This window comes from Vidua macroura, chromosome 8 (genome assembly GCF_024509145.1).
Source record: "Vidua macroura isolate BioBank_ID:100142 chromosome 8, ASM2450914v1, whole genome shotgun sequence".
NCBI classification, from domain to species: domain Eukaryota; kingdom Metazoa; phylum Chordata; class Aves; order Passeriformes; family Viduidae; genus Vidua; species Vidua macroura.
In genome coordinates, this window is record NC_071578.1 from 34,847,676 (window position 1) to 34,875,047 (window position 27,372).

A 27,372-nucleotide genomic window follows, 5' to 3' on the forward strand; every position below is an offset into this window, starting at 1 on the left:
GGGGGGGGATGTAGGCGGGCGGCTTAGGGCAGGTGAAGCGCTCTGCGCTCGGGACACGCTGCTCGCCTGGCAGGAGCCACTCCGTGCCCGCGACTCTCCTGCCCGGCAGCGCCGGGCTCCGCAAGCCCCGGGCAGCGGGCTCAGCGCCCAGGAGCCCGGCTCCGCCCGCAGCTCCGCCCGGGAAGGCCGAGCGCGCCCCGGCACGGCCCCCGCGCCGCGCCCCGCCGGAGCCGCCGCTCGCCATGGGCTCCCGCCTGTCCCTGGACGACTCCGTGCGGGTCGTGGTGGTCGGGGGCGGCTTCGGAGGGACGGCGGCCGCCAGCCTGCTCAAGTCCTGGGCCGTCCCTTTCGTGCTGGTGGACGTGAGAGATGCTTTCCATCACAACGTGGCCGCGCTCCGGGCCGCCGTGGAGAGCGGTAAGGGCTCGGGCAGCCCCTGTCCCATCTGCCGAGGGACGCGGGGAGCGGCAGGGAACGCGGTGCTCGCACTGCCTTCTCCGCCCTGCGATGGTGAAAGACTCGATGTTTTCCGTCTGGAAAACAAATACTTGGCACCGGGAGGACCCACAGCCCGTCTGTGGTTAAGCTAATTGCACATCCACTGGGAAAAACGAGCAAAAACTGCTCAGACCATCCCTCCTCCCCACCCCCCCCTCTTCCCCCTCCTCCCCCTTTATTTTATTTTTTATTTCAAGAGTTTAGAAGGTGACTAAGCTAAAAGCAAAGCAGCTTGAAGGGGTGAGTCAATCACTTTCTGTCCCCGGCCCTTGAAATGTGGAGCATCAGAGCACCGAGGCCCTGGATGATAAAACCCTGGCAGAAAGCTGCTCAGGCCTGTCTGGGCCCTCAGGTGGAGGCTGGGCCAACCCTATTAGTCACTGGGGAATTTAGGGATAAAGTACCATGTTCGAGGCTGGGAACAAGCATTAAAAGGACAGCAAAAGTTTGGTCTGAGAGGCAGATTACTGAAAAAAGCCTCTGACACCCAGCCAGAAACTGCCAGGACCACTGAAACAGTTATTGGTAAACCAGTAGAGGAGATACGAGGGGCAGAGACAAAGCCATCTAGTCAAGGGTGTAATCTGATCTGAGGCAAAGGTCCTGAAGCTCCTTGCTGGGCAGAGATAACACCCAGCAAAAGTCCAGCCCATAGTCCCAGATGCATTCCATGCTTTTGTCTGAGCAAGGACAGCATGAAGGGAGAAGAAAAGAGGGGGTGGTTAGCCTCCAGAGAAGGAGAGCTCTCCCATTGTCTCCTCTTCCCACAGGATTTGCCAAGAAGACTTTCATCTCCTACTCAGTCACCTTTGGGGACAGCTTCCGACAAGGCAAGGTCGTGGCCATAGACCCTGGGAGGCAACAAGTTGTGCTCAGTGATGGTGAGGTGGGTGTTGCAATGACCTGGATGCCTTATGGGATCACCTGCTAGTGCAGGCAGCCAGCCTTCAGCAGGGTGTGTTCCATCCTCCTGAAGAACTTGGCATCCTTCCCTGCACAGCCCCATCCCTTCCAGCCGAGCTAAGTGGCCTTCAGCTGTGCTGGGATGTGGGTGTGCAGTAAATACCCAACCCCATCTCCTGCTCAGCTGAGCTTTTATTCTTAGAGCTGGATTTAGAGCTCAACAATTAAACCTGGGGCTCAGATCCTTATTTAACTTCAGGAAGAGCCAAGAGCAGCAGCATCAATCACTCTTTTCAGCCAGAGCATCTCACCTCTGTTCAGGAGAGAGTGAAGGAGATAAGTTAGTCTCTGGAACCAGCTGTGAGTGTCCAGCATAAATGTCAAGTTATTCAAGTAATTTCTTTAATTACCTAAATTTCTTTAATTACCTTAAATCTCTCAACTCACCTGAATCATGCTTAGCTCAGACCTTGAGGGACAGTTACTTGGTGTGACCTGGACCAGGTCTCTTCCTAAAGTCACTTCCTGACAGTGACAAGTACTTTCCTGGTTACCAGCAAAGGCTGGAGATGAGGGAATGAGTGACCAATACCTAGGAGGCAACCACTGCGTTCTAGGCTCTGCTTTTAAGAGGTCTAATATCCCATTCTACCTTCTGCCCTTCCAGGAGCTTCACTACTCCCATCTCATTCTTGCAACAGGCAGTGATGGGCCATTCCCTGGGAAGTTCAACCAAGTCATTGACATGGAAAGTGCCATCCAGACCTATGAAGAGATGGTTAAAGAGGTGAGGAATCAACTCTTAGGAAGTGCTGCCTGCTTTTCTTCAGCTTCCCTGTCCCAGATACCACTATGGCTAACTGGAGCCAGCTGTGTCTAAGAGAAAGGGACACTGGGAGCAGCCAGGACAAGGAACTCATCATGGCTTCTCTAGCACAAGGGGAAACCTGAAATGCTCAACAGTATTACAGGGTAGGCAGGAAGAGTGCACAGGGCACTTCTTGTTGCCTCTTAATGAGCTAAGAGGTTTATTGCTTTTGGGCCTCTGCTGTGTCCCAGAATGTTCATGGAATGACTGAAGGCTTCCTGCCCTTTGCAGTTCTCTTGTAACACAAATTTTCTCTTGAAGATTGAGAAATCTCAGCGCATCCTGGTAGTGGGAGGTGGTGCTGCTGGAGTGGAGATGGCTGCCGAGATCAAAACGGAGTACCCGGGCAAAGAGGTAGGAACATCTTCATCACAATGACCTTCATCCTGGTTCTGATACTGTTCCGTGATGGTGCTGCTGGAGGTGCCTGAGATGACTGCACATCTGGTTGCTGAGCCTATAGCCAGCCACCAGCAAGGACTGTGGCACTAGGTGTCCCTTCCTGACTTGTTCTTGCAGGAATCGATTAGGGTGGAGGGACACCAGCTAGAGCTGCTCCCACCTTGCACACAGTGAGTCCTGTTCTGTTCCTGTGTCCCCATTTGCTGTTTTGTCCCCAACAGGTCATCCTCATTCACTCAAAAACTGCACTGGCTGATGTGGAGCTGCTACCCAGTGTCCGCCAGGTGGTAAAAGAGATTCTCCTCAGGAAAGGAGTCCAGCTTCTGTTAAGTATGTCCTTAACCATGCTTCTGAACATCTACAAGCTGCTCTTCCTTTAGCCAAAGCATCTCCTGATGTCCTCTTTCTGACTTTTTTTGGTTACACATGGCTCCCTTGAATTACTGTTTCTCTGGGTTAGCTGGAAACCACAGCCTAGCAAAGCTTTGTGACCCAGGGCTCTCTGTTGCAACAGGTGAAAAGGTCAGCGACATAGAAAACCTCAGGCCAAACCAGTTCCAGAAAGACATGGTAGTGAGGACAGAGAAGGGCACCGAGGTGGTTGTTGACATGGTGGTGCTGTGCACAGGGATAAAGATTAACTCTTCTGCATATGCTGCTGCATTTGGTAAGTGAAAAAACCCAAACCACGGGGTGGGAAAAAGCAACAGTTCTTCAGAGTGTGGTGCCCGAGGGGTGTGAGGTGGGGAATGGACTGTGTACAACCTGTGGGGGTGATTCTACTGAAATATCAAAGGATGATGCATTGCACGAGACTGCAGTGATTAACTACAGCAAGGCAAAAAGCATCTCTTCCCTGACACGTAGAAAGGAGGGTGAAAAACAACCCCTCGCTTTGTGTCAATTACATCAGCAGAATTTTGGGGTCTCAGGCCACAAGAAGCAACACAAAGCTGCTTCTAAAAACCTGCTGTTTGGCAAAACAGGTGACAAAATGGCAAGTAATGGTGCTTTGAAAGTTAACAAGCACCTCCAGCTGGAAGGCTACGAGAACATCTATGCCATTGGGGACTGTGCAGATGTCAAAGAGCCCAAGATGGCCTACCATGCTGGGCTCCACGCCAACATCGTGGTGACAAATATCATCAACAGCCTGACACAGAAGCCTCTCAAAACCTACGAGCCAGGTAAGGTCAGCTTCTAGCACCTGGCCTTAGATGTTGGGCTGCTTTTCCACAAGGAACAGCTGTCTTAACTCTCATGAGACTCTAAACTCACTGTTTATAAACTCACTGTTTATAAACTGTGAATAAACTCAAAATTGGGGTAATGTCAGCTTGTAGCTCAGGCTTCATATTACTCCTTGCCAAAGACACAGTGTAGATATTAATTACCTGTATCAGTCTACCACACAACGTGTTATTTCTTCACTAATGTCTTGATCAATCTACTGGTGGGACCCTGCTATTCATGGAACTTATTTTCTTTTCTTAAAGTTGCTCACTGTCCAATTAAATCTCGGGAGTACGATGACTTCCCTTTTCCTTATTTTTCCCCTTAAACTACAACAAACACAAACTGAACAGTCTGGTCTCAAAAATCTAGCTGAGTAATGGGTCTTCTTCTTCATGAGCACTGATGTAAACTTACCAGAACTATGCTGAATGCTGTTCCACATGGATGCAGGGGAGCTGGACAACAGTTGCTTCACTTACACCTCTACATCTTCTTTGCAGGGTCACTAACATTCCTGCTTTCCATGGGCAGGAACGATGGTGTAGGCCAGGTGAATGGTTACTATGTGGGACGTCTCCTGGTGACCATTGCCAAGAGCCGGGATCTGTTCGTCTCCAAGAGCTGGAGGACGATGGGACAGACGATGCCCTCTTGAGAGGGCACCAGTAACAATCCAGCAAGGAGTACAGCAACTGGAAGGGGGTGAGGGTGCACATCTATTGCTTGGACTGACTGATATTGTCCTCTGCAGCACCTCCTCAGGCCACCTGTCACCATGACACATAAAAGGGGTGCCTGCCTTGCTGTGAAGGGGAAGGAGGCACTTCCCAAATGAGCTGCACAGAAGTTCCCACAATAAAAACCAATGAAGAAAAGTTTCTTTTACTCCCTCGCTGAGAGAGCTCTGAGCAACAAGCTTGGCTTACCTTGATTTGTAACAATAAACACTGTGGTTTTCAGAACATCTGTGGTTTGTTTGTAATGTGTTGTTTTTTAGGTTTTTTCACCTGGCTTTCTCTATTCTTGCTCTTCTAAGAAGGACCTGCTTTCTACAGATCTGGCGTCTGCTCTGCAGCTTGCAGGGAGAATGGCTCACAGTGCTGCCAGGGTAATGCCTGTCTAAAACCTGGAAGGGGATATGGTAAGCCTGGATTTCAACAGAATATAATTCAGCTTTGTGTAAAAATCTCCTCAGCTGCTTTAATTACATCACTTATAGCACCAAACTTCAGCCAGAAAAGCTGTTGGTTGTGATAGGGCAAGTACTGAATTACAGATGCTGCTGCTGCTTTTTTTTTCCTTCTCTTTTCCTTTTTTTTGTTTTTCTTTTTAGGGTGAGAAATCCCCAGAGCAAAATTAGGGTTTATAATAATAACCACACTTGACACATCTTTTTCTTTTTTTCTTATAAAACAAACAAAATCACCATGAAATAGTCTCAGTAATTACAGAGGTTATTGTGAGCTAAAAGCAAAACAGAAGCTCCTCATGCATCACTTCTAAAACCCTTTTCACCTCTCTGTGGGCTGAAGGCAGAAGTTTACCATCTACCCTCAAGGGAGGGGAAAAAGGAGCAGAACATTTTTAAGAGCTTTCTTGAAAGTGGCGTGTGTGTGTGTGTGTGAAGAAATCATCACTACAAATCTAAAATGAGGTTGCTCTTTAAAAACTTCTAAACTAAAGTAACAAAGGACACTAAACTCCTGAAGCCAGATGATAACTCAACTGCTTAAGGTGATAAAAATGGCATGAAGAAATCAGACTAAACCCCTCTCATCTCTAATCACAGCTCTCCATCAAGTCACAACACATCACACTACTACCACTCCCCCTCATCGTCACATTGAAAAAATAAAACCCACCTCTAATGCTTTTAATGCTACTCAAGTTTGTTGAAAAATAAAGTTTCGTTTGGCTGCCGTTGCTACTTCGTGTCTAGCTTGGCCATTTCTTGCACGTAGATGCCAATGCTTTCACTGTCGAAGAGCAGAAAGTAAATGTTCTTCAAGGAGGAAGAGCTGGTGCCATCAAAATGGGTGGAAATAGCTCTGAGGGTCACCTGGGCTGCCGTCTGTTTGGGGAAGCAGTTTCTGTGTGGGCAGGGAAGAGAAGAGAGCAGGTGAGTGTTGGGCAGGGATGCTGAGAGAAACCAGCCAGGGCTGTTCCAGCCACAGGCTGCTAAGATAGTGCCACTTGCATTTTGGCAAAGGCCAAGGATTTGATAGCAATATTCACCTGCTGCTGAATTAAGTTTCCTTGCTGGCACAGCTTCAGTTTTCATCTGCTTCTACTTCTTAGGACCAAATTTTTTTGTTTACAATTTTTTTATTTGTTTTTATTTTTTATTTATATTTATTTTAAATTTTTTTAAGGTTGCCCTTAGAATTAAATTTTTCCATGCCATGCTGGGCACGCTAAAAATTTCAAAGGATGAATTTTTTTTTTTTTAGCTGAGAACTGAAAAAAAACCCAAACCCAAAACATCACCTACTTAGCTGACTTCCTCGCTCTGTCATTAAAATACTTTGCTTGGGATTCCTGTGAAAATAATTGAAATTACAACTCCAAGCCATATTAAGGTCGAGATGCATTCATTCACTCCTCTTGATGGTAATATTCTCTAACCTACAATCATATTTATTTTGAAAACCATCAAAAAGATCTGGCACAACTGAAGTATCCCAATGTTACATCAGTTACTGTGAATAGTCCCTAAGATGGGACAGAGCAAAGTTAAAATTCACATAACAGATATAGTATAATTCTTTATCTACCCACAAAACCATAATTTCAGGTGCAGACATGTAGGTAGAGTAAAATGACAGCAAAACCAGGAAGTTCTATTTGAAAAACTGCATTTTTTTCAGGAAATTTTGAGGTCCCTTGATAAATGAAGTGTAAACCAGCAGCACTTGGTAAGACTCTCCATTTCTGTTAGGAGGAATAATTGTAAGAGAAGAAGAGTGAAATGGAACAAAGCAGCAGAAGGATCTGCAGTAAGACTAATGGTCCAATAATGGATTATTCTGATTCTAAGCTCTTAGGAGACATGAAGTCTAGAAGCTATTTCTATTGGTATCAAAAGCTGTAGATAATTTTTTCACTAAAGACTGTTAAAACAATGTATCACACTTTGCTTTCACTGAAAACCATAAACAAAAATATCTGTATATTTTAAAAATGACTAAAAATTCCACTGCCCCTCTATTTAATCTTTTGTCCTGATCTATAAAAATATTTTTTTGCTTTGAAGAGTAACTGTGTAAAAATGGTATTTTCGCCTACTGTGTATGCAGTGATGTGTGGTGATTTCACTGATCAAATGCAGTTTTACTTTCATTTTATTCACTGTCAGGCCAACACAACAGGACTGTACTATGTACTCTACTCTTTGGGCACTACTACCAAAATCAGTGGATAGATTTCAAAATAAATATAAGCACATGAACTCTAACACAAAATAACACCTACTGCACTTAGCAGTAAGATCTCTTGTCATCAGAGACCAAACTGTTGATTTTGAAAGAAATTTGAAAGAAAAAAAAGAAAAATACTTCAGGTTTCTAAGTCAAACACATTCTACTTGCTAGTTATTAAGAAAGAAATGTGTTGCTTCACACTTGGCTTAATAGTTTTCCCTTTTGAAAGCAGATCTACATTTGTTTTTCTTCTGAAAGGTTTATTTGTGACAAGTCTTTTCAGGAGGGCTTAAGTGAACACCCCACGTCCACGTAGCTCAGGTGGCACCACTGTTACCTGCCTTCAGTATTATGCTGCTATAATCTTATTAGTGCAAATGCAGGTTTAATAAGACTCCCCACAGCAGAATGAAGGGACACAAAACCCGAGGTGGCGCAGAGGAATGAAAATGACTGCCTAGCAATAGAAAACACAGCAAGCCCACTCAGCTCTCCTGTGGGTTGGCTAATTTCTCTTTACAAAGGCTCTCTGGCAGTTTCATGCAAACGCTGCACTTCAGGCTGGATTCCTCTGGAGCAGCTCTGTGTCAGATGGCAGCAGCAGAGGCAGGGTCACAGAGCACAGGGCACCTCTCTGGCACAGCAGCAGCAGCTCTGACAGCCAATTCCACCTCTGCTACCTGACACAGGGAGTCCTACCTGCCGCTGGGAAACGGGGGGAAAGCCACAGACTTCAACTTCTTGTCTTCTGCAGCTGTTAAGCAGTTCTTGACAGTCTCCTCGAGCTGCTCTTCACACTTGTCTGAGCCCCACTGTGGGATGTGACAGTGGATGACAAACTTTGCTGCTAGGCCGCTAGACTGAGTGAGTGCAGCTAACACAAATGAAAATATAACATTTAGTTTGGAACAGAAACCGCCCTGCAATGACCTCTCAACCCAAAGTACCTTCTTAATTACCTCACCTCTCCAAAGAAATACATTTGGGATTAAAATACACCACAATGGCTCACTTGCAATAATAATGTGTCTCATAATTCCTTTTGTGATCAAATGTTGTTTCTTTGGAGACCAAAGAACCCAGGGCTCATTTGGTTATCACACAGCTACTCAATAATGGATTTTAGCTCTCCCATTCAGCACGGCCTCTGGGTTTGTTTTATGCAAAGTACAAAAACCTCACCCTAAACACAGTATCAGTAATCCCCACAGACATTTCTGCAGAGCTGTCACTGAGTGCTTTGCACAAATATCCTGCATCATCATCATCATCTTTACAGCTCCAGAGAGTTGGGGAGTAATATGTAGATCCACTTCACAGCTGGGTAATTTCAAACAAGGACATGAAAATCAAAGTTGTTTGTTTGAAAGTCCCCACCAGTTGTCTCAGATTAATTTTTCAGAAAGTGTAATATTTCTCTGGGACCTGCAGAGCTTACAGCATGGCATCAGTTTGCTTTTGTTGCAATTGTCACCATCAGCACAGTTGAAAGTCTGGGTGTCTTGGTAATCTCAGGTTAAACATTCTGAAATCAGCTGTGCAGGATGGAATTAGCCCAAGGATAAAAATCCTGGATGTATTCACTTGTTCTCCATCACAGAGGAATTCTGTTGCAGGCACAGAGGAATTCTGTGCTACTTAAATTTTAACCACCTGTCTTAATAGTATAAAAGGAGTCTATCTCTTAGTTAGGTAGTGATGTTGACAGAGAAAAGTAGCTTACTTTGTTTTTACAGCATATAAATTTGATTTGATATGAAAGTGAAGCAAATTATCTAGTATAAAAAATTCTCTATCATTTCAGATGATAAAACTAGGCTACTCAATTAGGAATTTTCCCAAACTAGACTATTTAAAGATTTTTTTTTTTTTTTTTGGTATGAGATACTAAGCCAAATAAGGCATATTGTAACTTTTCTCCATCTGTCTTTCAGACACCTTCAATTGGTTTAATCTGTCCACAAAGGAAGCACAATCTCGGGTCCCAAACTATTCCCTGCTACAAATGTGTTAACCCTTGAAGGGAGCTCCTCTAATAAAGTAGCTGCAGTGCCTGAGCAGTTGCTCTTCCAAAAAGAGTGCCAGTTCTGCAGATTGTATCACATCTTCATTTGTGCTCAAAGTAAGGTAATTATGTGGGTCATGTATGTTCATCAAATATGCACAAAGGAGAATAATTTATGAAGTATCACTATTTTTTCCTATGCCTCATATGTTAGGCTGAGAGCTGTTTCTGATTCCCACTAAAGCTGCAGTACAAACAGGCAGGAAAGGTGGCACAAGATTTCCTTAACTTTTGGACTCCCATACTCAGAAATTGCCTAAGACAAACTGGTCAGTCTAAAGACAGAATGTGCACAGCACACAGATATCCTATTCTTCCTTTTTTTTCCCTCTCAGTAGGCTGCCCATATCAGCAACAGCTTTGAGGAAACATTTGCATCACATAACAACAGGAGCAGATCAGAATGTCCAGAGAAAAGAACATATAAAATGAGCCATGTCCAAAAGAGAGCAGAGTATCCTTCTTACCTTCAGCAACTTCCAAAGGTCCTTGAGATTTGCGAAGCTCTTTCACTGTTTCCAAGAACTCTTTGCCTCCAGCCTTCTCCAGTGCCTTGCCTGCAAGGACACAGAGCAAAAGGCCTTGGCTTCAGAGTATCAGCTTGGAAAAACAAGTCTACATTATTTAAAAGAACGTTGCACACACACTATCCTGTCTCCCTCCATCAGCAGCAGCTGACTTTTATGTTTACCACTCTGCCTAGACACAGATAAAGTTTACTTCTTATGGTTTTGAAGAGCCCTGTATGCTGTTACTGGAAATTAATATAAATATCCGTAAGAATGCTATTTACTCTGACTCATGGCTAAAATAGTGTGGAGTGGGATTTTCAGGATTCAGGCTTTCAGCCTCCAAAATGAACCCAACATACAAACCCTACTACTTCCTGAAACAAACACAGCTGGGACGCCAGTCTTGATGGGTCAGACCCTGCCAGAACGTCTTGATGACTAAAAAAACAAATGATCCAAAAGCTTGCTGCTAGATTCTGTGTCCCCTGTGTGACTGGCTGAATAGCTCTTTACCTCCCTCCTGCTTAAATTCCCATATTTGCAATAACAGTATTTCCTTATTTTGGCATGAGCAGTACAAGGCCTTGTACATGAGTATTTCTAAATTACATAACATCCTTCAATGAAAGTCATAGTTAGAAGTGTTAATAACATATAATTTTGCAATGCAATTTTCAGATGCAAATGTAAAAATAAGGCAATAAACACCTCAATAATAATTATTTACACCTTTGCTGCTCATGTGCTTCAATGAACTACCTGTGTTTTGCTTGACATTAAAAGCTAACAAATTAGTGATTAGCCTGTTATACCTAGTCAGATCCAGCCTGATTTTCAGAAGCAGTAAGTGATATTTTATGGCCTGGGTTACATTCAGATGAAAGAGGGTGGGGTGTCATCAGGCAGACAGTAAACCAGCTACTGTTCCAGCTCTAGGTGATTTTTTTTTGCATGTACAGAGCCTCACCTATTTCCTCCTTGAGGTCTATTTCAGCAGTTGTAGGGTGAACAATGCCTTCCACTTTCATGGAGCCAATATGGCTGATGTCACTCTGTGTCAGAGAAAGCTGAAAAATAATAATAATGAGGGGGGGCAACAAATAAATAGTAATCCAAGTGCAAAATCATTTTCATACCAAAAAGCTGAAGTGAAAGAAGGATTCAGTCTTTCAGAGACCAGCTATTTTATTCTGTTCAGTATGTGTGATTCTGACTTTTAGCTTTTAATTAATTAATTTGCACACCACTCAGATTATTTGGTGATATGCCCACAACTTGGGAGCTTGTTCCAGAGGAAAGCTGTTGCTAGAAAACAAATGTTCTGACATCATAATTTAAAGAAAAAAAAGGCTGATTTTGGCAATGCTTTGGTTTAAGAGAAAAGCATTCTTCCCTTCATGCTAAGCCCCAGTCTGTTATTGTTCATTATTACCTTTTGTCCTGGCACAAGGCTCTTGGAGGACAAGATAGTGAAACCATCCCCAGGTCCATCTTCAGTTGTTGAATTTGAAGCTCCTTCTTTTTCATTGTCCTTTTGTTTGGTCTATTTGATAGGAGAAAAAAAAGCAAGACTTCTCAAAGGAAACAAAATAATCACCATCTAGCATTATTCAATAATGGAGAGATTTAACTTTCTACAAATCTTATCTTCTCAGATCAATACAGCACTCATAGCCTTGTAATCCCTTAAGATTATGTAACAACAGAGGTCTGCACTGTTTATATAATGCTAAGTCAGTGGTTCATCTGAGGCATTACATACTTTTGTAGTCACATTCAGAGGCAGGGCACCCACACCCATCTGTAGATTTACTGACAATTAAGGTTGTATTTATATGGGTGGGCATGTGTTAGTTTATTTTTGTTGCTAACGGAGCAGAACCTCATATTAAATCAAACTTAGTCACTTAGTAACCCAGTCAAATGCTCCAATTTGAAGAAAAAACAACTTTCTGGTCTGAAAAACAAATGTTTAAGTCTCAGTTATTAAGTGATAAAGCCTTCTTATAACTTACTTTCAGGAGCACCAAACCTACCAGTCCTAGAGGGCTAAAAAAGCATCTCCTCACATCTCTCAATATTTGCTTTAAGGTATGTCAAGGAGCTACCACCTCCTAACAAGTCCAAACTCTGCATGTGCACAAATCAAAGTAAGGTGGTAGCTGAGATCAATGCACAGAGGCATCCAATTAAACATCCCATTAAGCAACTCTGTTTTCTTTTTAAAGGCCATTTCTGCATATTATCAGCTATGGAACTGTATTAAAACTGTAAAATATGCTTAATCCAAGTTTTAAAAGTTTAAGTCAAAGCTTGGTATCATTTAACCCTACCCAATGAAAAGCTCAGCAGTGTTTCAAGGTGCATGCTCTGAAATGACAAACCAAGAGCACTGATCTGGGTTACTGCTTTACCAAATTAATCCATTTTGGATAGTGATAGAAGATGGGCAACCCTAAGGGAAAGTGCAGTGCTCAAGTTCTGATTGATTTATTCTTCTTTTAAAAATCACTTACAACAGCACAGCTAGGAACACATGAAACAAAGAGCTTGTCACAATGACATTTGACTTTCCATGTTGGGACAAATTCTCTGGACAGTAATAAATCTTTAACAGCAACCCAGTAACTGTACAAGGCTGAAGGCATGACATCTCTGTGGTAGAAAATGTTTTAGAACACAGCTTCCTTTATTTTAAAAGGGTTCACTGCCACAGTGTTAGTGTGGAGGTAAGAGATTCTACACAATTATCAAGAAAATATTGCAGAGGGTGACAGAATCTGTACCTGCCCCGTGCTTACTTTTTTGGATGTCCGGGCCTTAGTAGACTTTGCCTTCTTCCCAGTCTTTTTGTTCACCATGGATTTCCTCCCCTTCTTCTCAGGAGCAGGGGAAAGGATGGTCTCAGATTTGCCTTTGGCACCCCGTTTCTTGGCTAGAAGCTCAGGCTGAATTCTGGGCAGGACACCTCCACTTGCAATAGTCACACCTTTGAGCAACTGCAAGGAGAAGCAGTGCATGGAAGCATATTACAGATCCTCTTAGTCTGCACCACCAAAAACAATTAGGGAGAAAATCCACAATAAGAGGGAACTTGGCAGGTGGCAGCAAAGTCAGCAGCACATCCTGGAGAATTCTGTTGCTGTACAATCATTCCTCCCCCTTCCAGTGCCTGTCTTAGTGCAAACCTGTCCTTGGTGACTCACAAGCAGTGAATAAGGGTAAAAGAAGAAGAGTGTCTGTGGGCTACTTAAAAAAAGGACTGCACCACAGCCCTGTTCAGAGGAGGACTGGATGCAGATCTCTTTGGCAGGAAAACAGATGCAGTGAAAGCAAGGAAAAGCTCCAAGGACCTGCTTTGCAAGAGGCTAACAACAGGAATGGGCTGTGATACCATGTAGAGGACAAAGTCTGTCTAATTCCTAAGAGACAACACTGGATCTAGATCCCAGTTCACAGGTCACTGACCAGAAACACAGAGCTGGGAAAGGGCTGGTAGTGTTAGCATACTTTCTCTTCTAGCCTGTTTTGAATTTTTACTCCACTTGACTGGAAACAGAGCCACATGACTTCATGGGCACCACATTTTCATTATTTAAAGCAGTCATATTAAGTGCAAGAGTATTCAAAGTGTGAATGACATCATCCATCTTCATACAGAGGAGATAGCCTGATGCTGACTGAACCTTTTCAGCAGCCCTGAAGAGTACAATCTACAGCCCATGCTGTGATCTCTGTCCTCACTCAACAAGTTTAGCAGAAGTGATCCCACAAGTGATCCCAGGAGTCAGCGTGCTGAAAACCACAGTTTGGCCAAACAGACAGAGAGGCAGCAATAGCAGAGAGTGAGCCAGATCCCTACCCAATATGGGCCTCACAGCCAGTATAACAGAAAACACACATTTCTACAGCTTTTGGGAAAAAGTCTTGCACATTTTCTTTAAGTGTTGAATGTCCCTGAGGAAAAAGTGAAGCATCAAGACTACTTGTTTCAACAGGACTCATAGGCTAAGAAGAACTAAAGTTTATGTCCATAAGATTTAATATGAGTTATGTAATAACTTTAATTTTTGTTTGTTTTTTTAAGATCTTCTTTAAGTCTTCTCCTCCAATAACTGCAATGTCCTTCATGACTCAGACTAATCTGTTTCTAACCTTCCCTGGTAGTAGCTTCACTCAAGCCACAGCACACAACTCCTGCACCAAAATGTAAACAGGCACCTGATTCAGTTCCTCATCATTTGCAACTGCCAGGAGGATGTGTCTGGGGGCAATCCTTCCTTTCTTGTTGTCCCGTGCTGCGTTTCCTGCCAACTCCAGGATTTCAGCTGTAACACATAGAGATAAAAACCAGTAACAAAAATGCAGCTTAGGTACATGCTGCATACACATTTTACACTGCTTCTTAATATCCATTTACCTTTTCAGGGATGTTTCCAGATTTAAAGGGTTCTCACTAGACAAAGGCAGAAACCAAACCCCACTCAATATATCTCTAAATTTAGATAAATTCATTTGTCCTTCCTAATTCCCTAAAGGAGAAAATATGCTAAGCTTGGTTCACATAATTTCTTTTAAGAGTCTCAAGTCAGAATTCTCTTTCAAAAAGGAAAAAAAAAAAAACAAAAAAAAAAAAACCAAAACAAAACAAAAAACCTAAAAATGTACATCAGTAGTCCAACATTTATCAGCAGCCCTGTGAAAACAGAACAGTCAAGCATGCAGTGAAACCCTCAACCTGGAACAGACAGCTCTGGCAAACAGCAAGGATTCTCAGGACCAGGGAAGATGAAGACTGAGGTGCATTTGAAGAAATACTTGTAAAGCAAACACACTAGCCAGGCACTGCTGGAATTCTGCATTAAAGGGCACTGAAAATCTGTGAGAAGCTTCATTTCAGAACAAGATATGAAAAGCTTGATCCAGATGCAAGCAGAGACAACGTGAGAGCTTCAATGCATGAAATATTGATAGAAGGGTCCTCCTACATCTCTGGGAACAGGAGGTCACTTCAAAGGTAGTTTGAATAACTACCAGTTAGAGAAACAGTAACATTTCTACTGTAACCAAAGTCACTGAGCTGTTCCTAATTATTGCAGAAATACAGACACTAAGTTTATTTGGACTGTAGCAATAAGTATAATTCATTAGCTTACATAGTTTGGCCTCTACTCAGAAGCTATTTCTCATATAAGAACTCTACTGAAACACTGAGAAGGAATTTTTTGCCTCCAATTACTCCTAAAAACCATATCCACACTTTTTTCATTATAAAAGTATACAGTGTCCCTGTCTTCTGGGTTTGTGTTTGTCAGTAACAGGAATATGAGAATTACAGCCAATCAGTGTCCTGTTGGTAACTTATTGATGTCTTAATGACATCCTACTCCTTTTTACAAACTACATAAAGAACTATAACTATTATAAAAGAAGGACTTCCATGAAAAATCTAGTGGAAACGTACATAATGTTTGGCTAAAATCCAAATTATTTCAACATGGGGCATAGCTCTAGCTCATGGGAAAAATACAAGCTTTCAATTCCACTCAGAATAACAAAAGTACAAACTTGTCTTCCAGTTTTCACTGCTATGCAGCACGCATATTTAACTGAATGTTGGAAATGTAAAAGCCTTTTTTAAAAATTTATATGCATATTCACAGTGAATTGTAAAAGTTAGGGCAGGAACCTCTCAGCTCTAGCATTTCCTAGTCTGTCCTGGGTTTTAAAGGAGGAAACGGAAAAGAGATCTCGCATTATCCAGCTATATTCACCCCCATGGGGCTGGAAGTGTCAGACCCTCTCCCAGACCTCTGCCAGCAGAGCTAGCACAGCAGCAGACAGCAGGAACAGATCCCATCCATTGTGCAGACCAGCAGAGAGCAAGAAAAGAGACCCAGGCTCCTCCAGTGGGTTTTGCAGATGTATGCTGACAGCAGAGGAAAATTGCATTGGGGGAAAAAAAAATATCCAAAACCAGCACATACTTACCTGGGTGGGAACTGAAGTTCTTTCAGGTGTGCCAACAACAGGCACATCCTGCTACCTGTGTGCTCACCCCACTGCCCCAGGTTTGGGTCCTTTGGCCAGCAGCATCCTGATGGTGCACTCTTAGTCCTCTGCCTAATGTTAAGAGCAAAAAAGGCAGAACACTCAAATGCCAGCCATCCATCACAGGACACTGGGAAGAAGGGAATCCGAGGCACAGGTGATGTATGGCAGATTGTGGAATATGTACATGACTTACCAAAGGATGCCAAACATTTGCATAGGTAAATGATTGTCTTACCTCCTTCTAGTGAAGGTTTCTACACATATTTTTTCTAATGGTTGAGGCAGGGGCTCATAATCTTAAGAATATAAAATGGCATTTACAAAATACAATATCAAAATTGGAGGCTTCAGTTATCACATGCTCTGCTAACAATAACAGTTCCCTAAAGAAACTGCTTTACATTTCAAGTAGAAACTTCTTAACTGCTGAATTTACCTAAGTCTGAGAATATAGGTCCTATAATACCTATATAAATAGGAATTATAGACTATAATAGGAATATAAAATATAGGAAAATAGAATACAGGTCCTATACCATAACAAGCTCTCTTGGAACTGGGCATCTTGATATTCTCAGCCACGAGTTGGTTTTACTTTGTGCTCTAAGCACAGGCATTAAGAATTGCATTGAAATCTCAAATAATATTGCTTCCTGCAAGAGTCAAAATCCACAAAGATTCCTCCACATCAGATGTTTAATTTCAAATCCAGACATCTTCAGAAGCACATAACTCTCTTCCAGCAGAGACAAGCTGCAGCCAAGCTATGACCTGAATGGGATTACATCTTGTCATCCTGTGACATACAGGGAAAAAGAGGTTTCTTTAGCTGGTGGATCAGCAAATTTGAAATGTCTGGGAACTAAAGCATCCTAGCCATGCCAAAGGTTTTTGTTCAGCTGAGCTTGTAGGAAAGTGGACTGCTAAGAAAGATCTATGAGAATTACTGATAGCAAATTGGAAAGATTTCATCCAGGTTGTCTTGTTTTCCACCTCCCCTCCAGGAGAAATTGTGTCAGCTCCTGTTACACTACCACGTAAAAATCTACCAGTAATACCTTCACTCTGCAAAAATCTATTGATGATGGAGTCCTTGTCCTCCATTTACAGGTGGAAAGCTGTCTGCTGGATTTGTCTCTGCATGGCAGATGAGCACAACAGGCAGAAGAGTATTCCAGGTGGCTCCTGTGAAGGAGGAAGCCATTGCTGGGGGTGTGTTCTACCCTAATTTAGAGAGGATGGCTTTCCATTGAGATCTTCCACAAGTTCCTCTGACCAGCACACCCTGACATGACTTGTGCTTCCTCATCAAGGAGCTTTTGTATTCTCTGCCTACTTTTTGGGAAGATGCCCTGTGGGACATATACAGTTGATGTTTGATTTAGGTGGTTGTGCCTGTAGTCAGCTCTGTGCACACTCAGAGCATGAGTCTGTTGCAAAATCCACCAATCAGATGGGACTCAGGCCAATTTTTCAGAGAATTTTAACTCTGAAGCCAGTGGAACTCTCAGCAAACACAACCTTCTGGATAGGAATTAAGCTGCAGTTTTACAATATGATTTTTCAAGCCTAAAATGTAAAACAGCATAGAGAGATTAAAAAGAAAGGTTTAGAACAGTGAGGAGATCTTCACATGAGCTGATCAGTTGAGGTAAAAGTACCTCTTCCCGAGATTCCACCACCTCTACACTGTGGTGATTGCTGGCATTTTAATGATGGGGTTGATAAGGCAAAGTGCACATTTGGGGGTGATAATGGCTGTGAGGTGCTGCCATGATCAATCTTGCTTACAAAGGAAAAAACCAGGGGTCTTGTATCTCTGTGACACAGAACACATACCAAAGCCAAACAGCAGTCTCAATTTCATAAACTGGGAGTAAGGATGCTCCAGATGAATATGCACCCTCTGGATGATACCAGCCACGAGGCTCAGTGCTCTGGGGCAGCACAAATGCAGACCAACAGCAGACCACACAGGACTGGTCACTCACAGAGATCTGCTGGTCCATGCCAGCCCTGGAGGAATGCAGGCACTCAGGTGGTTCTGGTTCTGTTTGACCCTTCCAGCCTCATCCACCTTGCCCCTATCCCAGCCATGACTTGCTTCCCCACAGCTCCAATCTCCTTTCCCTGGCAATCCACACCAAGACTTCTATCTCAGCACCTTTCCTGAACAGTCACTATCTTTCCTGTCTACTCAGGCTCAATATTCCTGCCCAGGTTCTTTCTGACCAGCACCCCTCCATCCAATCCTTGGCCTATTTCCTATCTTTTCAACTTGCTCTCCAGGTTCCTAGTAGGATGTCTGGACACTCCTCCCCATTTATTTGCCTACTGGTCATCAGTCCAGCTCTCCCCAGTAGCCAGACCTACCCCTGCTCCTGTCTCTAACATCAATATTCTTCTTCCATAACCACTGCCTCCCAACAATGTTATGATTTGGGAGCTGAGAGAGGCTGGAACGTGTTCAGTGAGGACCAAGTCTTCAGAGATTTTAGATGTTAAAGTTAAAGAAGTCTCTGCTGAGCATGAGCAACCTGTGTTTTTTCAAAGTTAGAAGCTGGCCAAAGAGAACAGATTTCTCTGAGGTGGCAGAGACCACCCTTCCCCTTTTGTAAAGCATCAAATCTCTGCTCAAACACAGAGAAGCACTCAGGGGTTTAGAGGAGAAGTTTTCCTGAATCTTTTAACATAACAAAAAAATACGTTCAACCTGCTTCTGTGAAACAGCTAAAAAATGACAGTCCCTTCCTGCCACCCTCCCAGATTTAGCCTGAAGCAGTTCCCCTGTGTGCACCCTTTCATCCTGAGGAACCACCATTTCACAGCTGCAAATCCAGAAGAATGCCATTTGTAATAGAAAGATCAGATAATGTTAAGAAAATTTAGCTGTTTGACATATACTACCCCCTTTGACAACATCCTTGGAAAAACCTATTTTGTTTCTACAGGCTTCCCAAAACCAAAGACTTTATTCACCTGTAATATTAGGAATAACTAGATCAGCAGGGCTAGATGCTGCAATGCTTTTTTTCTTTCTAACTGAACTCTCCACCTCTGTAATATTTCCAAACCAAACCCTGGATGGAGCACAGGAACTTTGGTTTGGAAAGCACACAATCCACCAGCAATAGAAGTTTGCTCAGAAACATTACTCCATTCCATCACAATATATACAGGAGCTCTCTGCTGAACCAAGCAGCTGAAAATAGCATTCCCTTACAATTTATGTGGGCTCCCAGCCTACACCTCTAGCAATCTTCTTGCCTGCTTGACTACACATTCTTTTTTTTCTAAAGGAAAGTGTAGGCCCACACAGAATCTGCTCATATCAGATTAATGATTTAAATTAAACTGCACTTACTATCCAGGAGCAGAGCCAAGACATGCATTGTTCTAGTTCAGGTAATAGGCAAACAGTGCTGACCACAAGTCAGTCTGCACCACTGAAATGTTGCACATACCAGATGTGCTGCTGACAATTTATTACTGCACCTTGTAAAAATCGCCACAGCTCAGAACAAGCATCTCCAAATGTTTATCCAAGAAATATCTCCCTGTGGAGTAGGACAAGAAAATAAGTATTTCTCTCCAGACAGGAAGTCAGCAGAGTCACAGTGCATCACATTATGTTATAAAAGTTATTGTGATTTCTTCAACACCAGCAATACTTTGTCACTCCAGCTCCAGAAGTAGCCACAGGGGAAAAAAAAATAAAATTGATTCTCATCCTGGAATGTACTGCCACAAACATGGATATTTTTATAATGTACTATTAGGCTTCATGATAAATTTAATTTTAATAGTGAAATTGTGAAATTAATGAAATTTATTAGTGAGATCTCAGATTTTCTCCACACCTTTGAAAGAAAACAGTGCTTTTATTGTCTGGTAGTGACAACAAGCTTCATGTGTAAAAAAGACAGCAGTGTTTACATAAAATCTGTTGCATGGACAACCAGGCTCCATGCAAGCTTCTTCATGCCACCTTGGCAATAAACTACACTCCTGAAACACAACTCACTCAGCTAATTCCATCCAGGTTGTGACTCCTCACAGGTTCTCTAATGCACCTCAGTCTTGATCTGTAACCCCCGAGTACCCTGAACCAGAATCCTCTCTGCACCGTGAACTCTAACAATTTGCTGAAGTGCTATTTTCCATAATTAAACAAGAAACTCAGCAGATATGATCAAAGGACACTCTGAAATATTTCTGTACAGAATCACAGTACATTGTATCACCATGGGACACCTGCCTTTTCCTCAAAGTTCAATTTCAGAAAGGCAGAAAAAAAGAAAACTCAGGGCATGTAGGAAGAATAAACCCTGGAACACTTTCTTTATACACTTAGGCAAAGCAAAAGGCTTTTCAAAATTAAAAAAAAAAAACAACCCACTTTTATATTTCATAATACTTAGATACTCTCCTGCAAGGAGAAATGCAGCCAGCAAAACAGTTCTCTCACTTAAAAAGCGCAGAAGCAGCACAAGGTGGGTTTGGGTTTTTTTTCCTTCTCCTATTATTCACATTTAGGTGTATCAAAAACCCTAATTAATACCAATTTTCTCTGGGACAAAAACTACACAGATGTGACTCCTTACTCTGCAAAGCAATAAAAAAATAACACTTCCAGCTAGTGACCAAGCATGGTGCCTCTAAAGGAGAGAATTTCCACCCTCAGCCTCTCCAGGAAACAAATCAACCTCCTCAGCATTTTCAGCAGGTTTCAACAAATCCTCATTTCCAGGAGTGCTCCACATGTTCGCATCCCATCCCGTGGCTAAGCCTGGCTTCTGTGTGTGAGGAGCACTCCCAGGAGCAGGTTCTTGGTTTACCTGCGAGGTACTCTATGACAGCTGCCATGTACACGGGCGCTCCGACCCCGATGCGGTACTTGTAGGTCCCTTTCTTCAGGTAGCGCATCATCCTCCCCACGGGGAAAATCACCCCAGCCCTGCTCGAGCGGGACAGTTTGGACATTTTCTTCTTCCCGCTCCGCCCCGACATCTTGCAGCCTCGTGCTTCTCAATTTGCCTTGCTCCAAATCCGAGGGCTGCAAGGAAAACCAACAGGATTGGTGAGAAACAGCTTCATGTGTTTCTGCTGCTCCAGAAGAAAAAATTCAAACCTGCCCTCAGTGCCTGTTAAAGTGCAGGCATTATTCATTAAAAGCTGGATAACCGGAATATTTACTATAACTTTGCTTTTGAACTGCACTGTCAGTGTAGAAATAGCAGGAGACAAGAAAATAAACCTTGTTTTCTCCTTATTTTTCTGGCAACCACAAGATTAGCGATAAACAGACAACAAACCCTGGAATCTGCCACTCCACTCCAAAGCTCGCATGTGGTCACAATTACACCTCCAGTTCTCACTCTCAGTCAAATAAAGTTTGGGAAAGTTTTAACTCTATTTACAAAAATTGGTCTTATCTCCGTTTTGATAGCTGCCCTGGAGGCCTAATTATGAGCCTGGTTACTCCTCGGAAGCAAACAAAGAGCAGGTCTGCCACACATGGTATTTCTGCCAAGGAAGGCACAGTTACCTCACTCCCAGCACTCACTCACCCCAGTGAAGCAAGGAAACACAATGAGGGAGACGCTTTGAAAAGCATTAACATGAATCTAGGTGATACTGCTAAATTTTATCATAAGCTTTTCATTTATGATATCAAAGGTATGAAATCAGCAGGGAGCTGTAAAAACTTGGCATGTCCTTGTGTATCAGCCAGACAATTTTTTCTTTCTGCGTGCAATGTATTATGTGGGCATGATAAGGAAAGTTGGGAAAAATTAAGCCAGTAAACCTATCAGACACAGACACATCAAAATTGGCGTCGCTCATCATCCCACTCTGAACTCCCCGCCAACTGCCACCAACTGGAACCACGAGTGGTGGTAACAGAGCTCAAAGGGAAGGTGAAAAGAAGTGGGGAGGCATGATAGTGGTCTTTAGAGATGCAAGAGGATACTGTGAAGGTGGAGAGAGAAAGTGTTCCCTACAGCAGTGACTCTTACAGAAGCTGTATAGCAGAGGGGAGAGAGCAGAACTGCACTCGGTCAGACAGGGAGGCAGCAGAATCTTCCCATCAGGACAACTTCAGAACAATTTGAGAATGTATGTCAGAAATCACTCGAGCAGCACTGGATCTGCCTTGGGACTGGAGGCTGAACAAGGTGATTTTCCAAGGTTCCTTCCTTAATGAAACTTGCAGTTTGTGAGAAACCCTTTATAAACTTTCAATTTCGTAATAATAACAGCTCCTAAAACACGTCCTTTTCAGATTGTGACAACTGACATCCAAATAATAAACCTAGGCTAGGAATTAGGCTTCTAGCCATCAGAGAAGCCAGTTTCTGGAACAGCCTTCTCTTTAGAGCAACAATAACTCTTTTTGAAGTGGAACTTAATAAACGTATGCAGTAGGGTACAAACAGGTTCCTGCAATGCTGGCAGGACAGTTGCATCACCCAAGAGTTCAGTCCAGCACTATAGAGAGCCATGCTGAAAGAGTACACTCCATGTATCAAAATTGTATTAAGCTAACCTCTCATATATTTGTTCCTATAGCATCAAATCCCCGTTGAGTGAAAATCAGTGGAAAAAGGCAAACGTCAAAGGATTAGATCCACAGAAAATACCAGTGTTACACTTGATCTCCATGACAGAAAATCAAAACATATTTGTATACAATTAACCACACTGCTCTGGGCCATGCTGCTGCATTATATAAATGTATGTTTAATTACTCACTTTTGGCTCGTCCTTCTGGTGCCATCACTGAACTTTCCACCCCTGCCTACTCCTTTATTTTCCCCTTCTCTCTCACAGGAAGCCCTCTGCCATTATTTACTCCCCTGCTGCCAAGCCAACTCTTGGAATCCCAAAATACTTTCCAAATGCACTGCAGGTTACATTTGCATAATTCTGTGAGAGCCTAAATACAAGACATTTCTAAACTCTGCCAACACTGTCTCTGCTTTGCAACTTACACGGACCAGGGTGCACTGAGGAGCAACAAACACAGCAGCATGAGCAGTGTGCTCTTGTCTTGACTCCTACAGGAGGTAATTTTTGGTAGAAAGCCAAGCTCTGGCATAGTCACAACAGGATCCAGACAAAGAAACATGTGGGGGAAACTCCTGTGAACCTGGACAAAGAAATCCCACAGACAGGGACCTGGTTTCCTAGCAGGAAGAGGCACATGGGCTCAGCCCTGCCACACTCACCTGAACTTCAACCAACAGGTAAAGAGCTATAAGTTGAGCACTGCTGTCCTAATTGCTCTCTTCTGAGGACACAGCCAAGCCTCAGGGGCTTATCAGTTGAAAAGTCTACCCACACTCGTTCCCTCCCTGCTAGCTGATTCATCATCTCTGCCTTTCTCTTCATGAAGTGCAGCCTCCATTTAAAAATAAACCCGTGCCACTCGTGCTAAGTCCATCCTCACTGAGCTACAAGGGCTGTGTCTGTATCTGGCTGCCGTGACATCAGCCTTGGGCAATTTCAAGCAATTATTTTCCCTATCCCTTAATTGGTCACAGCACACTCCCACTCTGCCATGACTCCAACATCCCCGTGTTGCTATGGGGGATTGAGTAGCTACAACATCTCATGGAGCTCTCAACAATATGACTGCAAGCAAGGCTTTCCTCTGCTGAGTTTTGCCTTCTTGCAAACAGTGATATTTCCCTTCTGCCTCCTGAAAAAAAAAAAATACCTAAGAGTCCACCTTCCACAGGAGCAGGTTGCTCCAAGCCCCATCCAGCCTGGACTTGGACACTTCCAGGGATGGGGCAGCCACAGCTTCTCTGGGCACCCTGTGCCAGGACCTCACCACCTTCACAGGGAAGAATTAAGGGAAGAGTTCCTTCATAACATCTGACACAAATCTCTCCTTTTTTAGATTTAAACCATTCCCCCTCGCCCTGTTGCTATCTGCCCATGTAAAAAGTCCCTCTCCCTCTTTCTCACAGGCCCCATTCGAGTACTGAAGGGCTGCAGTAAGGTCTCCCCAAAGCCTTTTCGCGGCCAGGCTGAACGTGCCCGCCTCTCCCAGCCTGTCTCCTAAGCAGAGAGATTCCAGCCCTCGGAGCACCTCGACTTCCAAACACTGACGGAACTCCAACTCGGCAGTCAAAGGCTAAAATAAAGGACGTGTGGGACTATCCACACAGCTGCACTTCCCTCATCGCCAGCGGAAGATCTATTAGAACATTTAGGAGTTGGCAAGGAACCCACAGACACACCTTGGGTCCAGCTTGGGCTGCACATTCATTTACAAACGAAATATTTGTGAAAAACAACGCAGAAGACCTGAAGCAGGAGCTCGTTGTCTGACCGAATCGCTAAGGCACCAAAGCACAAACACAGCGCTGTTCAGGGGGCAGGTGTGGTGCCTGCCGGACTCCAGAACCACCCACACAGAGCGCGTTCCCAGTGAAAGAAGCTTCCAGGGCACCCCAAACCCCGGGGTCCCTGCAGAGGCAGCTCCCACTCACAAACAACATCGGGCGAGCCCTGCGGCTGAGAGGACGGGCCTCGGTACGGGCTCACGGCGAGCCTTTGGACCCCGCAGAGCTCGGGGGACACCGCGGCCGGAGCCGCCCCGAGCCCCCTCAGGGCCCGCCCGCCGAGCGCCGCCGCCCCGCCCCGCGCACGCCTCGCCGTTGCCGGGACACGGCCGCCCCGCCCCCTCCCCCCGCTGATTGGCCGCTGCGGCAGCCCGGGCTGGGCACGGAGCGCGGTGATTGGCTGCGAGCCGCCTGATCGACGGGAGAGGGGCGGGGGGCAGCAGCAGGGCCCGCGCAGGCGCAGCGGAGTGTGTGTGCGCGCGGGGGTGTGGCCGCCGGCTTTCCCGCGCAAACGCTCCCCCCCTCACGCCCCCCCCCCCCCCTCACGCCGCCCTCGGCGAGCGCCGCCGCAGCGGAGGCTTCGCCCGCTGCCCGCCAAGGGGCGGCTGTGGCGGCGGCCGCACGGCCCCGGAACGGGAAGCGCTGCGGGGGCCGAGCGGAGGCAGCGAACGAGGAAGAACCGCCCCCTCCCCCCCCCCATACACAGCTTACCCGGAGCCGGCCCCGCGCGCGCCGCCGCTACCGCCTCGCGCCCCCCCCCCCTTTATGGCCGCCCCTCACCCGCCCCCCTCACGCCCTTTCCCCTCACGGCCTCGGCCATGGCCGAGCCCTCCCGGAGAACGGCAGCGACGCCGGGAAGAGAAGGAGGAGGAGGAGGAAGAGGAGGAGGAGGTGGGTGGTGCGGCCGAGGAGAGAGGGAAGGAGAGGAGCAGGGCCTCGCCGCGGCCCCCGGAACCCCCGCGCCGCCGCTGCCCTCACCTGCCGGCGCCCGCCGCCGCCGCCTCCTCCTTCTTGTCTTCCCTTCCTCTTTTTCCTCCCCCTCTTTTCCTCCTCTCCTTGCCCCCCCTCCCCTTTCCTCCCCCTTTCCCTTGTCGGCTCCCCCCGCCCTCGCTCCGCCTCAGCCGCTCTCCCCGTATTGTATGTTTCAATGGCGATGGCGGCTGCTGGTGAGGGGGGCGGCAGGGGTTTCCTCCCGCTCCGCACATACCGCCTCTAGGAGGAGTCACTGCAGCCCGGGCCCGCTACAACCCCCCTCTCTCGGCTGCCGCCCTCCTCGCCCGGGCCCCAGGGCTGCAGTGGGGGCAGGAGCCCCCTCCCCGCCCAGCAGAGAAAGGGCCCCCCTGACCCCTAGTCCCAGTGGGCTTGTGGTAGCCAGGAGCATAAAGGCAGAAAGCCTTCCCATCCTTTGCCAGGGTGGAGGAGTTCGGAGATGGAGAGGTTTCAAGGCAACCCCAGATTGGGCTAAAGCTCAAGGAGAGCCTGGTTTTTGTTAGAGAGAGCCACCCATCCCTCTATCCCTTTGGCAGGGTGGCCTGCGTGCCTCGCCATGGTGCCTCCAACCCAAATATTCCAGCATCCCCAAGTCGGCTTGGAACGGCCGTAACAAAGAGTGCCGGCAGCTCTTTGTGTTGGCTTGCGTTGGAGCGTTCTGGGCGCTCACAGGCTTTGCAACTCGTCCGTGAGGGCTGCAAACTTCCCTTCCGAATGGAAGCTGAGGGTTTTTCTTTTCTTCCCTGCAGTCACACGGATTCAAGAGCTCGAGCTCCAAGAGACGCAATAAGCGATTGTGTTTTGAGTCTTGGCAGCGCCAAATCCGTGAGCAGAGCCTGGTGCAAACAGGAGAGTACAGGGCTACACCTCTTTAACTCCTCTCAGGTACATTTTTACATCAGACTGCGTTTATATCATTATTCCTAGACGAATACTTTGTTGCACTGATTTCGCTATAAAGACATTAGGGTGCTACTGTAGTGCACTAGGAGATACATTATTAACACAGACCACTCCTGCTTGCTTGCAGTGTTACTTTAGGAGGGTGTCTGGGAACAACAGAGAGAAAGAGCCATTCATGCATTCAGCATTCTCTTTGCCACCGTAAAAAATCATAAAAGATTCACTTGAGTTTGGTTTTTGGCTCTGCCAAAGTAAGCAATTTTATGTCTGCATAGAATTGGATTTGGTGGGTAGAAAAGCAATGGAATATTTCCCCAGGTTTTGTTAATTGTGGATCGTACCATCTCATGAAGAATGAGTTCAGGACCTGTGTTTTCCTGTGACCTTGGGTAAAGCAGTTCCCTTTACACAGCTGTATTTTGACTGTCGTTCAAATGGAAATAAAGATACCTTTTCTCTTTTCAAGCATTGAGTAAGAGCCTCAATGCATTGGCGTGGATTAATTCTTTGGAGTCTGTTCTCTTCCTCATTTTTTTGAACACAAGGTCAAGGTGCCTTGAGACCATAGGAGAAAAAACTCACCTATGACTTATTTTACATGTAAAAGGAAGCCTTACCTTTATCTTGCCCACTGAGAGTTGGAATTTATCAAAGGAAGAAGATATCTGTAGGCTTGTCAGTGTATTGAACCATATTGGGAGGGTAGGAGGAAGCTCAAGAAGATTTTCAAGCACCAAGCATAATAAAAATTAATGACAATGTAAAACCCATGTGAAAAGGAAGAAAAGCATTTCCATTTTTCTATTTCCAGATACAAATAACTGCATCCAAAAACCCTTACAATCATGCATGCGGTACGCGGCTTTGTAATTTAAAATAATTTGAGATGAGGCAAAATAAGCTCCCAAGTTTTTGAAAACATTCCCAGTTTGTCAGAGTTTAACATCAAATAGTTGCTGTGTGATAAGAACACGAGCATGTGGGAGGTCTTTCAAGGGAAAAAAAAAAAAGTCTTTGTGTGAGGCAAACTTTCAACATTAGGAGAACTCCCTCTGTTTATAACAACATTTTTCTGTTTATAAACAACATTCTCCTGAAGGAAACAGGAGTGCTGGAGAAGTGCGAGAGGGGACATTGAGAATTTTCACAGTGTAACACTTTTTAA

At 44.9% G+C, this 27,372-nt stretch overlaps 3 protein-coding genes across 8 annotated transcripts; 2 read left to right on the top strand and 1 right to left on the bottom strand.

The window, feature by feature from the left end:
- The first annotated feature begins 195 nt into the window (after nucleotides 1–195).
- Nucleotides 196–4,869, top strand: AIFM2 (apoptosis inducing factor mitochondria associated 2). Its single transcript, XM_053984287.1, has 8 exons — nucleotides 196–417; nucleotides 1,269–1,384; nucleotides 2,069–2,188; nucleotides 2,531–2,623; nucleotides 2,893–3,001; nucleotides 3,186–3,338; nucleotides 3,658–3,858; nucleotides 4,408–4,869. Exons 1-8 carry the CDS (start codon nucleotides 243–245, stop codon nucleotides 4,560–4,562), a joined length of 1,122 nt encoding a protein of 373 aa, XP_053840262.1. The 5' UTR covers nucleotides 196–242; the 3' UTR covers nucleotides 4,563–4,869.
- Nucleotides 4,870–5,288: 419 nt separating this feature from the next.
- LOC128811027 (core histone macro-H2A.2) lies at nucleotides 5,289–25,351 on the bottom strand. 6 transcript variants are annotated; one of them, XM_053984289.1, is made up of 10 exons: nucleotides 24,462–24,611; nucleotides 24,210–24,308; nucleotides 20,796–21,013; nucleotides 14,125–14,231; nucleotides 12,705–12,902; nucleotides 11,336–11,446; nucleotides 10,871–10,970; nucleotides 9,859–9,948; nucleotides 8,026–8,200; nucleotides 5,289–5,997 (listed from the first exon to the last, which is right to left on the bottom strand). In XM_053984289.1, exons 3-10 carry the CDS (start codon nucleotides 20,965–20,967, stop codon nucleotides 5,832–5,834), a joined length of 1,119 nt encoding a protein of 372 aa, XP_053840264.1. In that variant the 5' UTR covers nucleotides 20,968–21,013; nucleotides 24,210–24,308; nucleotides 24,462–24,611; the 3' UTR covers nucleotides 5,289–5,831. The 6 variants fall into 6 exon arrangements, with proteins under 6 accessions (XP_053840264.1, XP_053840267.1, XP_053840266.1 ...); XM_053984293.1 differs by adding an exon at nucleotides 6,399–6,445 and having other exon boundaries at nucleotides 5,776–5,997; nucleotides 24,210–24,611; XM_053984292.1 differs by lacking the exons at nucleotides 24,210–24,308; nucleotides 24,462–24,611 and adding an exon at nucleotides 25,293–25,351.
- LOC128810429 (sterile alpha motif domain-containing protein 1-like) lies at nucleotides 23,165–26,672 on the top strand. Its single transcript, XM_053983234.1, has 5 exons — nucleotides 23,165–23,207; nucleotides 23,937–23,947; nucleotides 24,539–25,205; nucleotides 26,054–26,189; nucleotides 26,526–26,672. Exons 1-4 carry the CDS (start codon nucleotides 23,165–23,167, stop codon nucleotides 26,092–26,094), a joined length of 762 nt encoding a protein of 253 aa, XP_053839209.1. The 3' UTR covers nucleotides 26,095–26,189; nucleotides 26,526–26,672.
- Nucleotides 26,673–27,372: the final 700 nt, after the last annotated feature.

Coding starts and splice junctions, on each gene's coding strand:
- AIFM2 (XM_053984287.1), top strand. CDS start 243: ATGGGCTCCCGCCTGTCCCTGGACGACTCCGTGCGGGTCGTGGTGGTC. Junction 1,385..2,068: donor TTGTGCTCAGTGATGGTGAG/GTGGGTGTTGCA, acceptor CTGCCCTTCCAG/GAGCTTCACTACTCCCATCT. Junction 3,002..3,185: donor AGGAGTCCAGCTTCTGTTAA/GTATGTCCTTAA, acceptor CTGTTGCAACAG/GTGAAAAGGTCAGCGACATA.
- LOC128811027 (XM_053984292.1), bottom strand. CDS start 20,967: ATGTCGGGGCGGAGCGGGAAGAAGAAAATGTCCAAACTGTCCCGCTCG. Junction 14,232..20,795: donor TGTCATAGAGTACCTCGCAG/GTAAACCAAGAA, acceptor TATGTGTTACAG/CTGAAATCCTGGAGTTGGCA. Junction 5,998..8,025: donor CCCCCGTTTCCCAGCGGCAG/GTAGGACTCCCT, acceptor CTGCCCACACAG/AAACTGCTTCCCCAAACAGA.
- LOC128810429 (XM_053983234.1), top strand. CDS start 23,165: ATGGGCTCAGCCCTGCCACACTCACCTGAACTTCAACCAACAG. Junction 25,206..26,053: donor AGGAGGAAGAGGAGGAGGAG/GTGGGTGGTGCG, acceptor TCTTCCCTGCAG/TCACACGGATTCAAGAGCTC.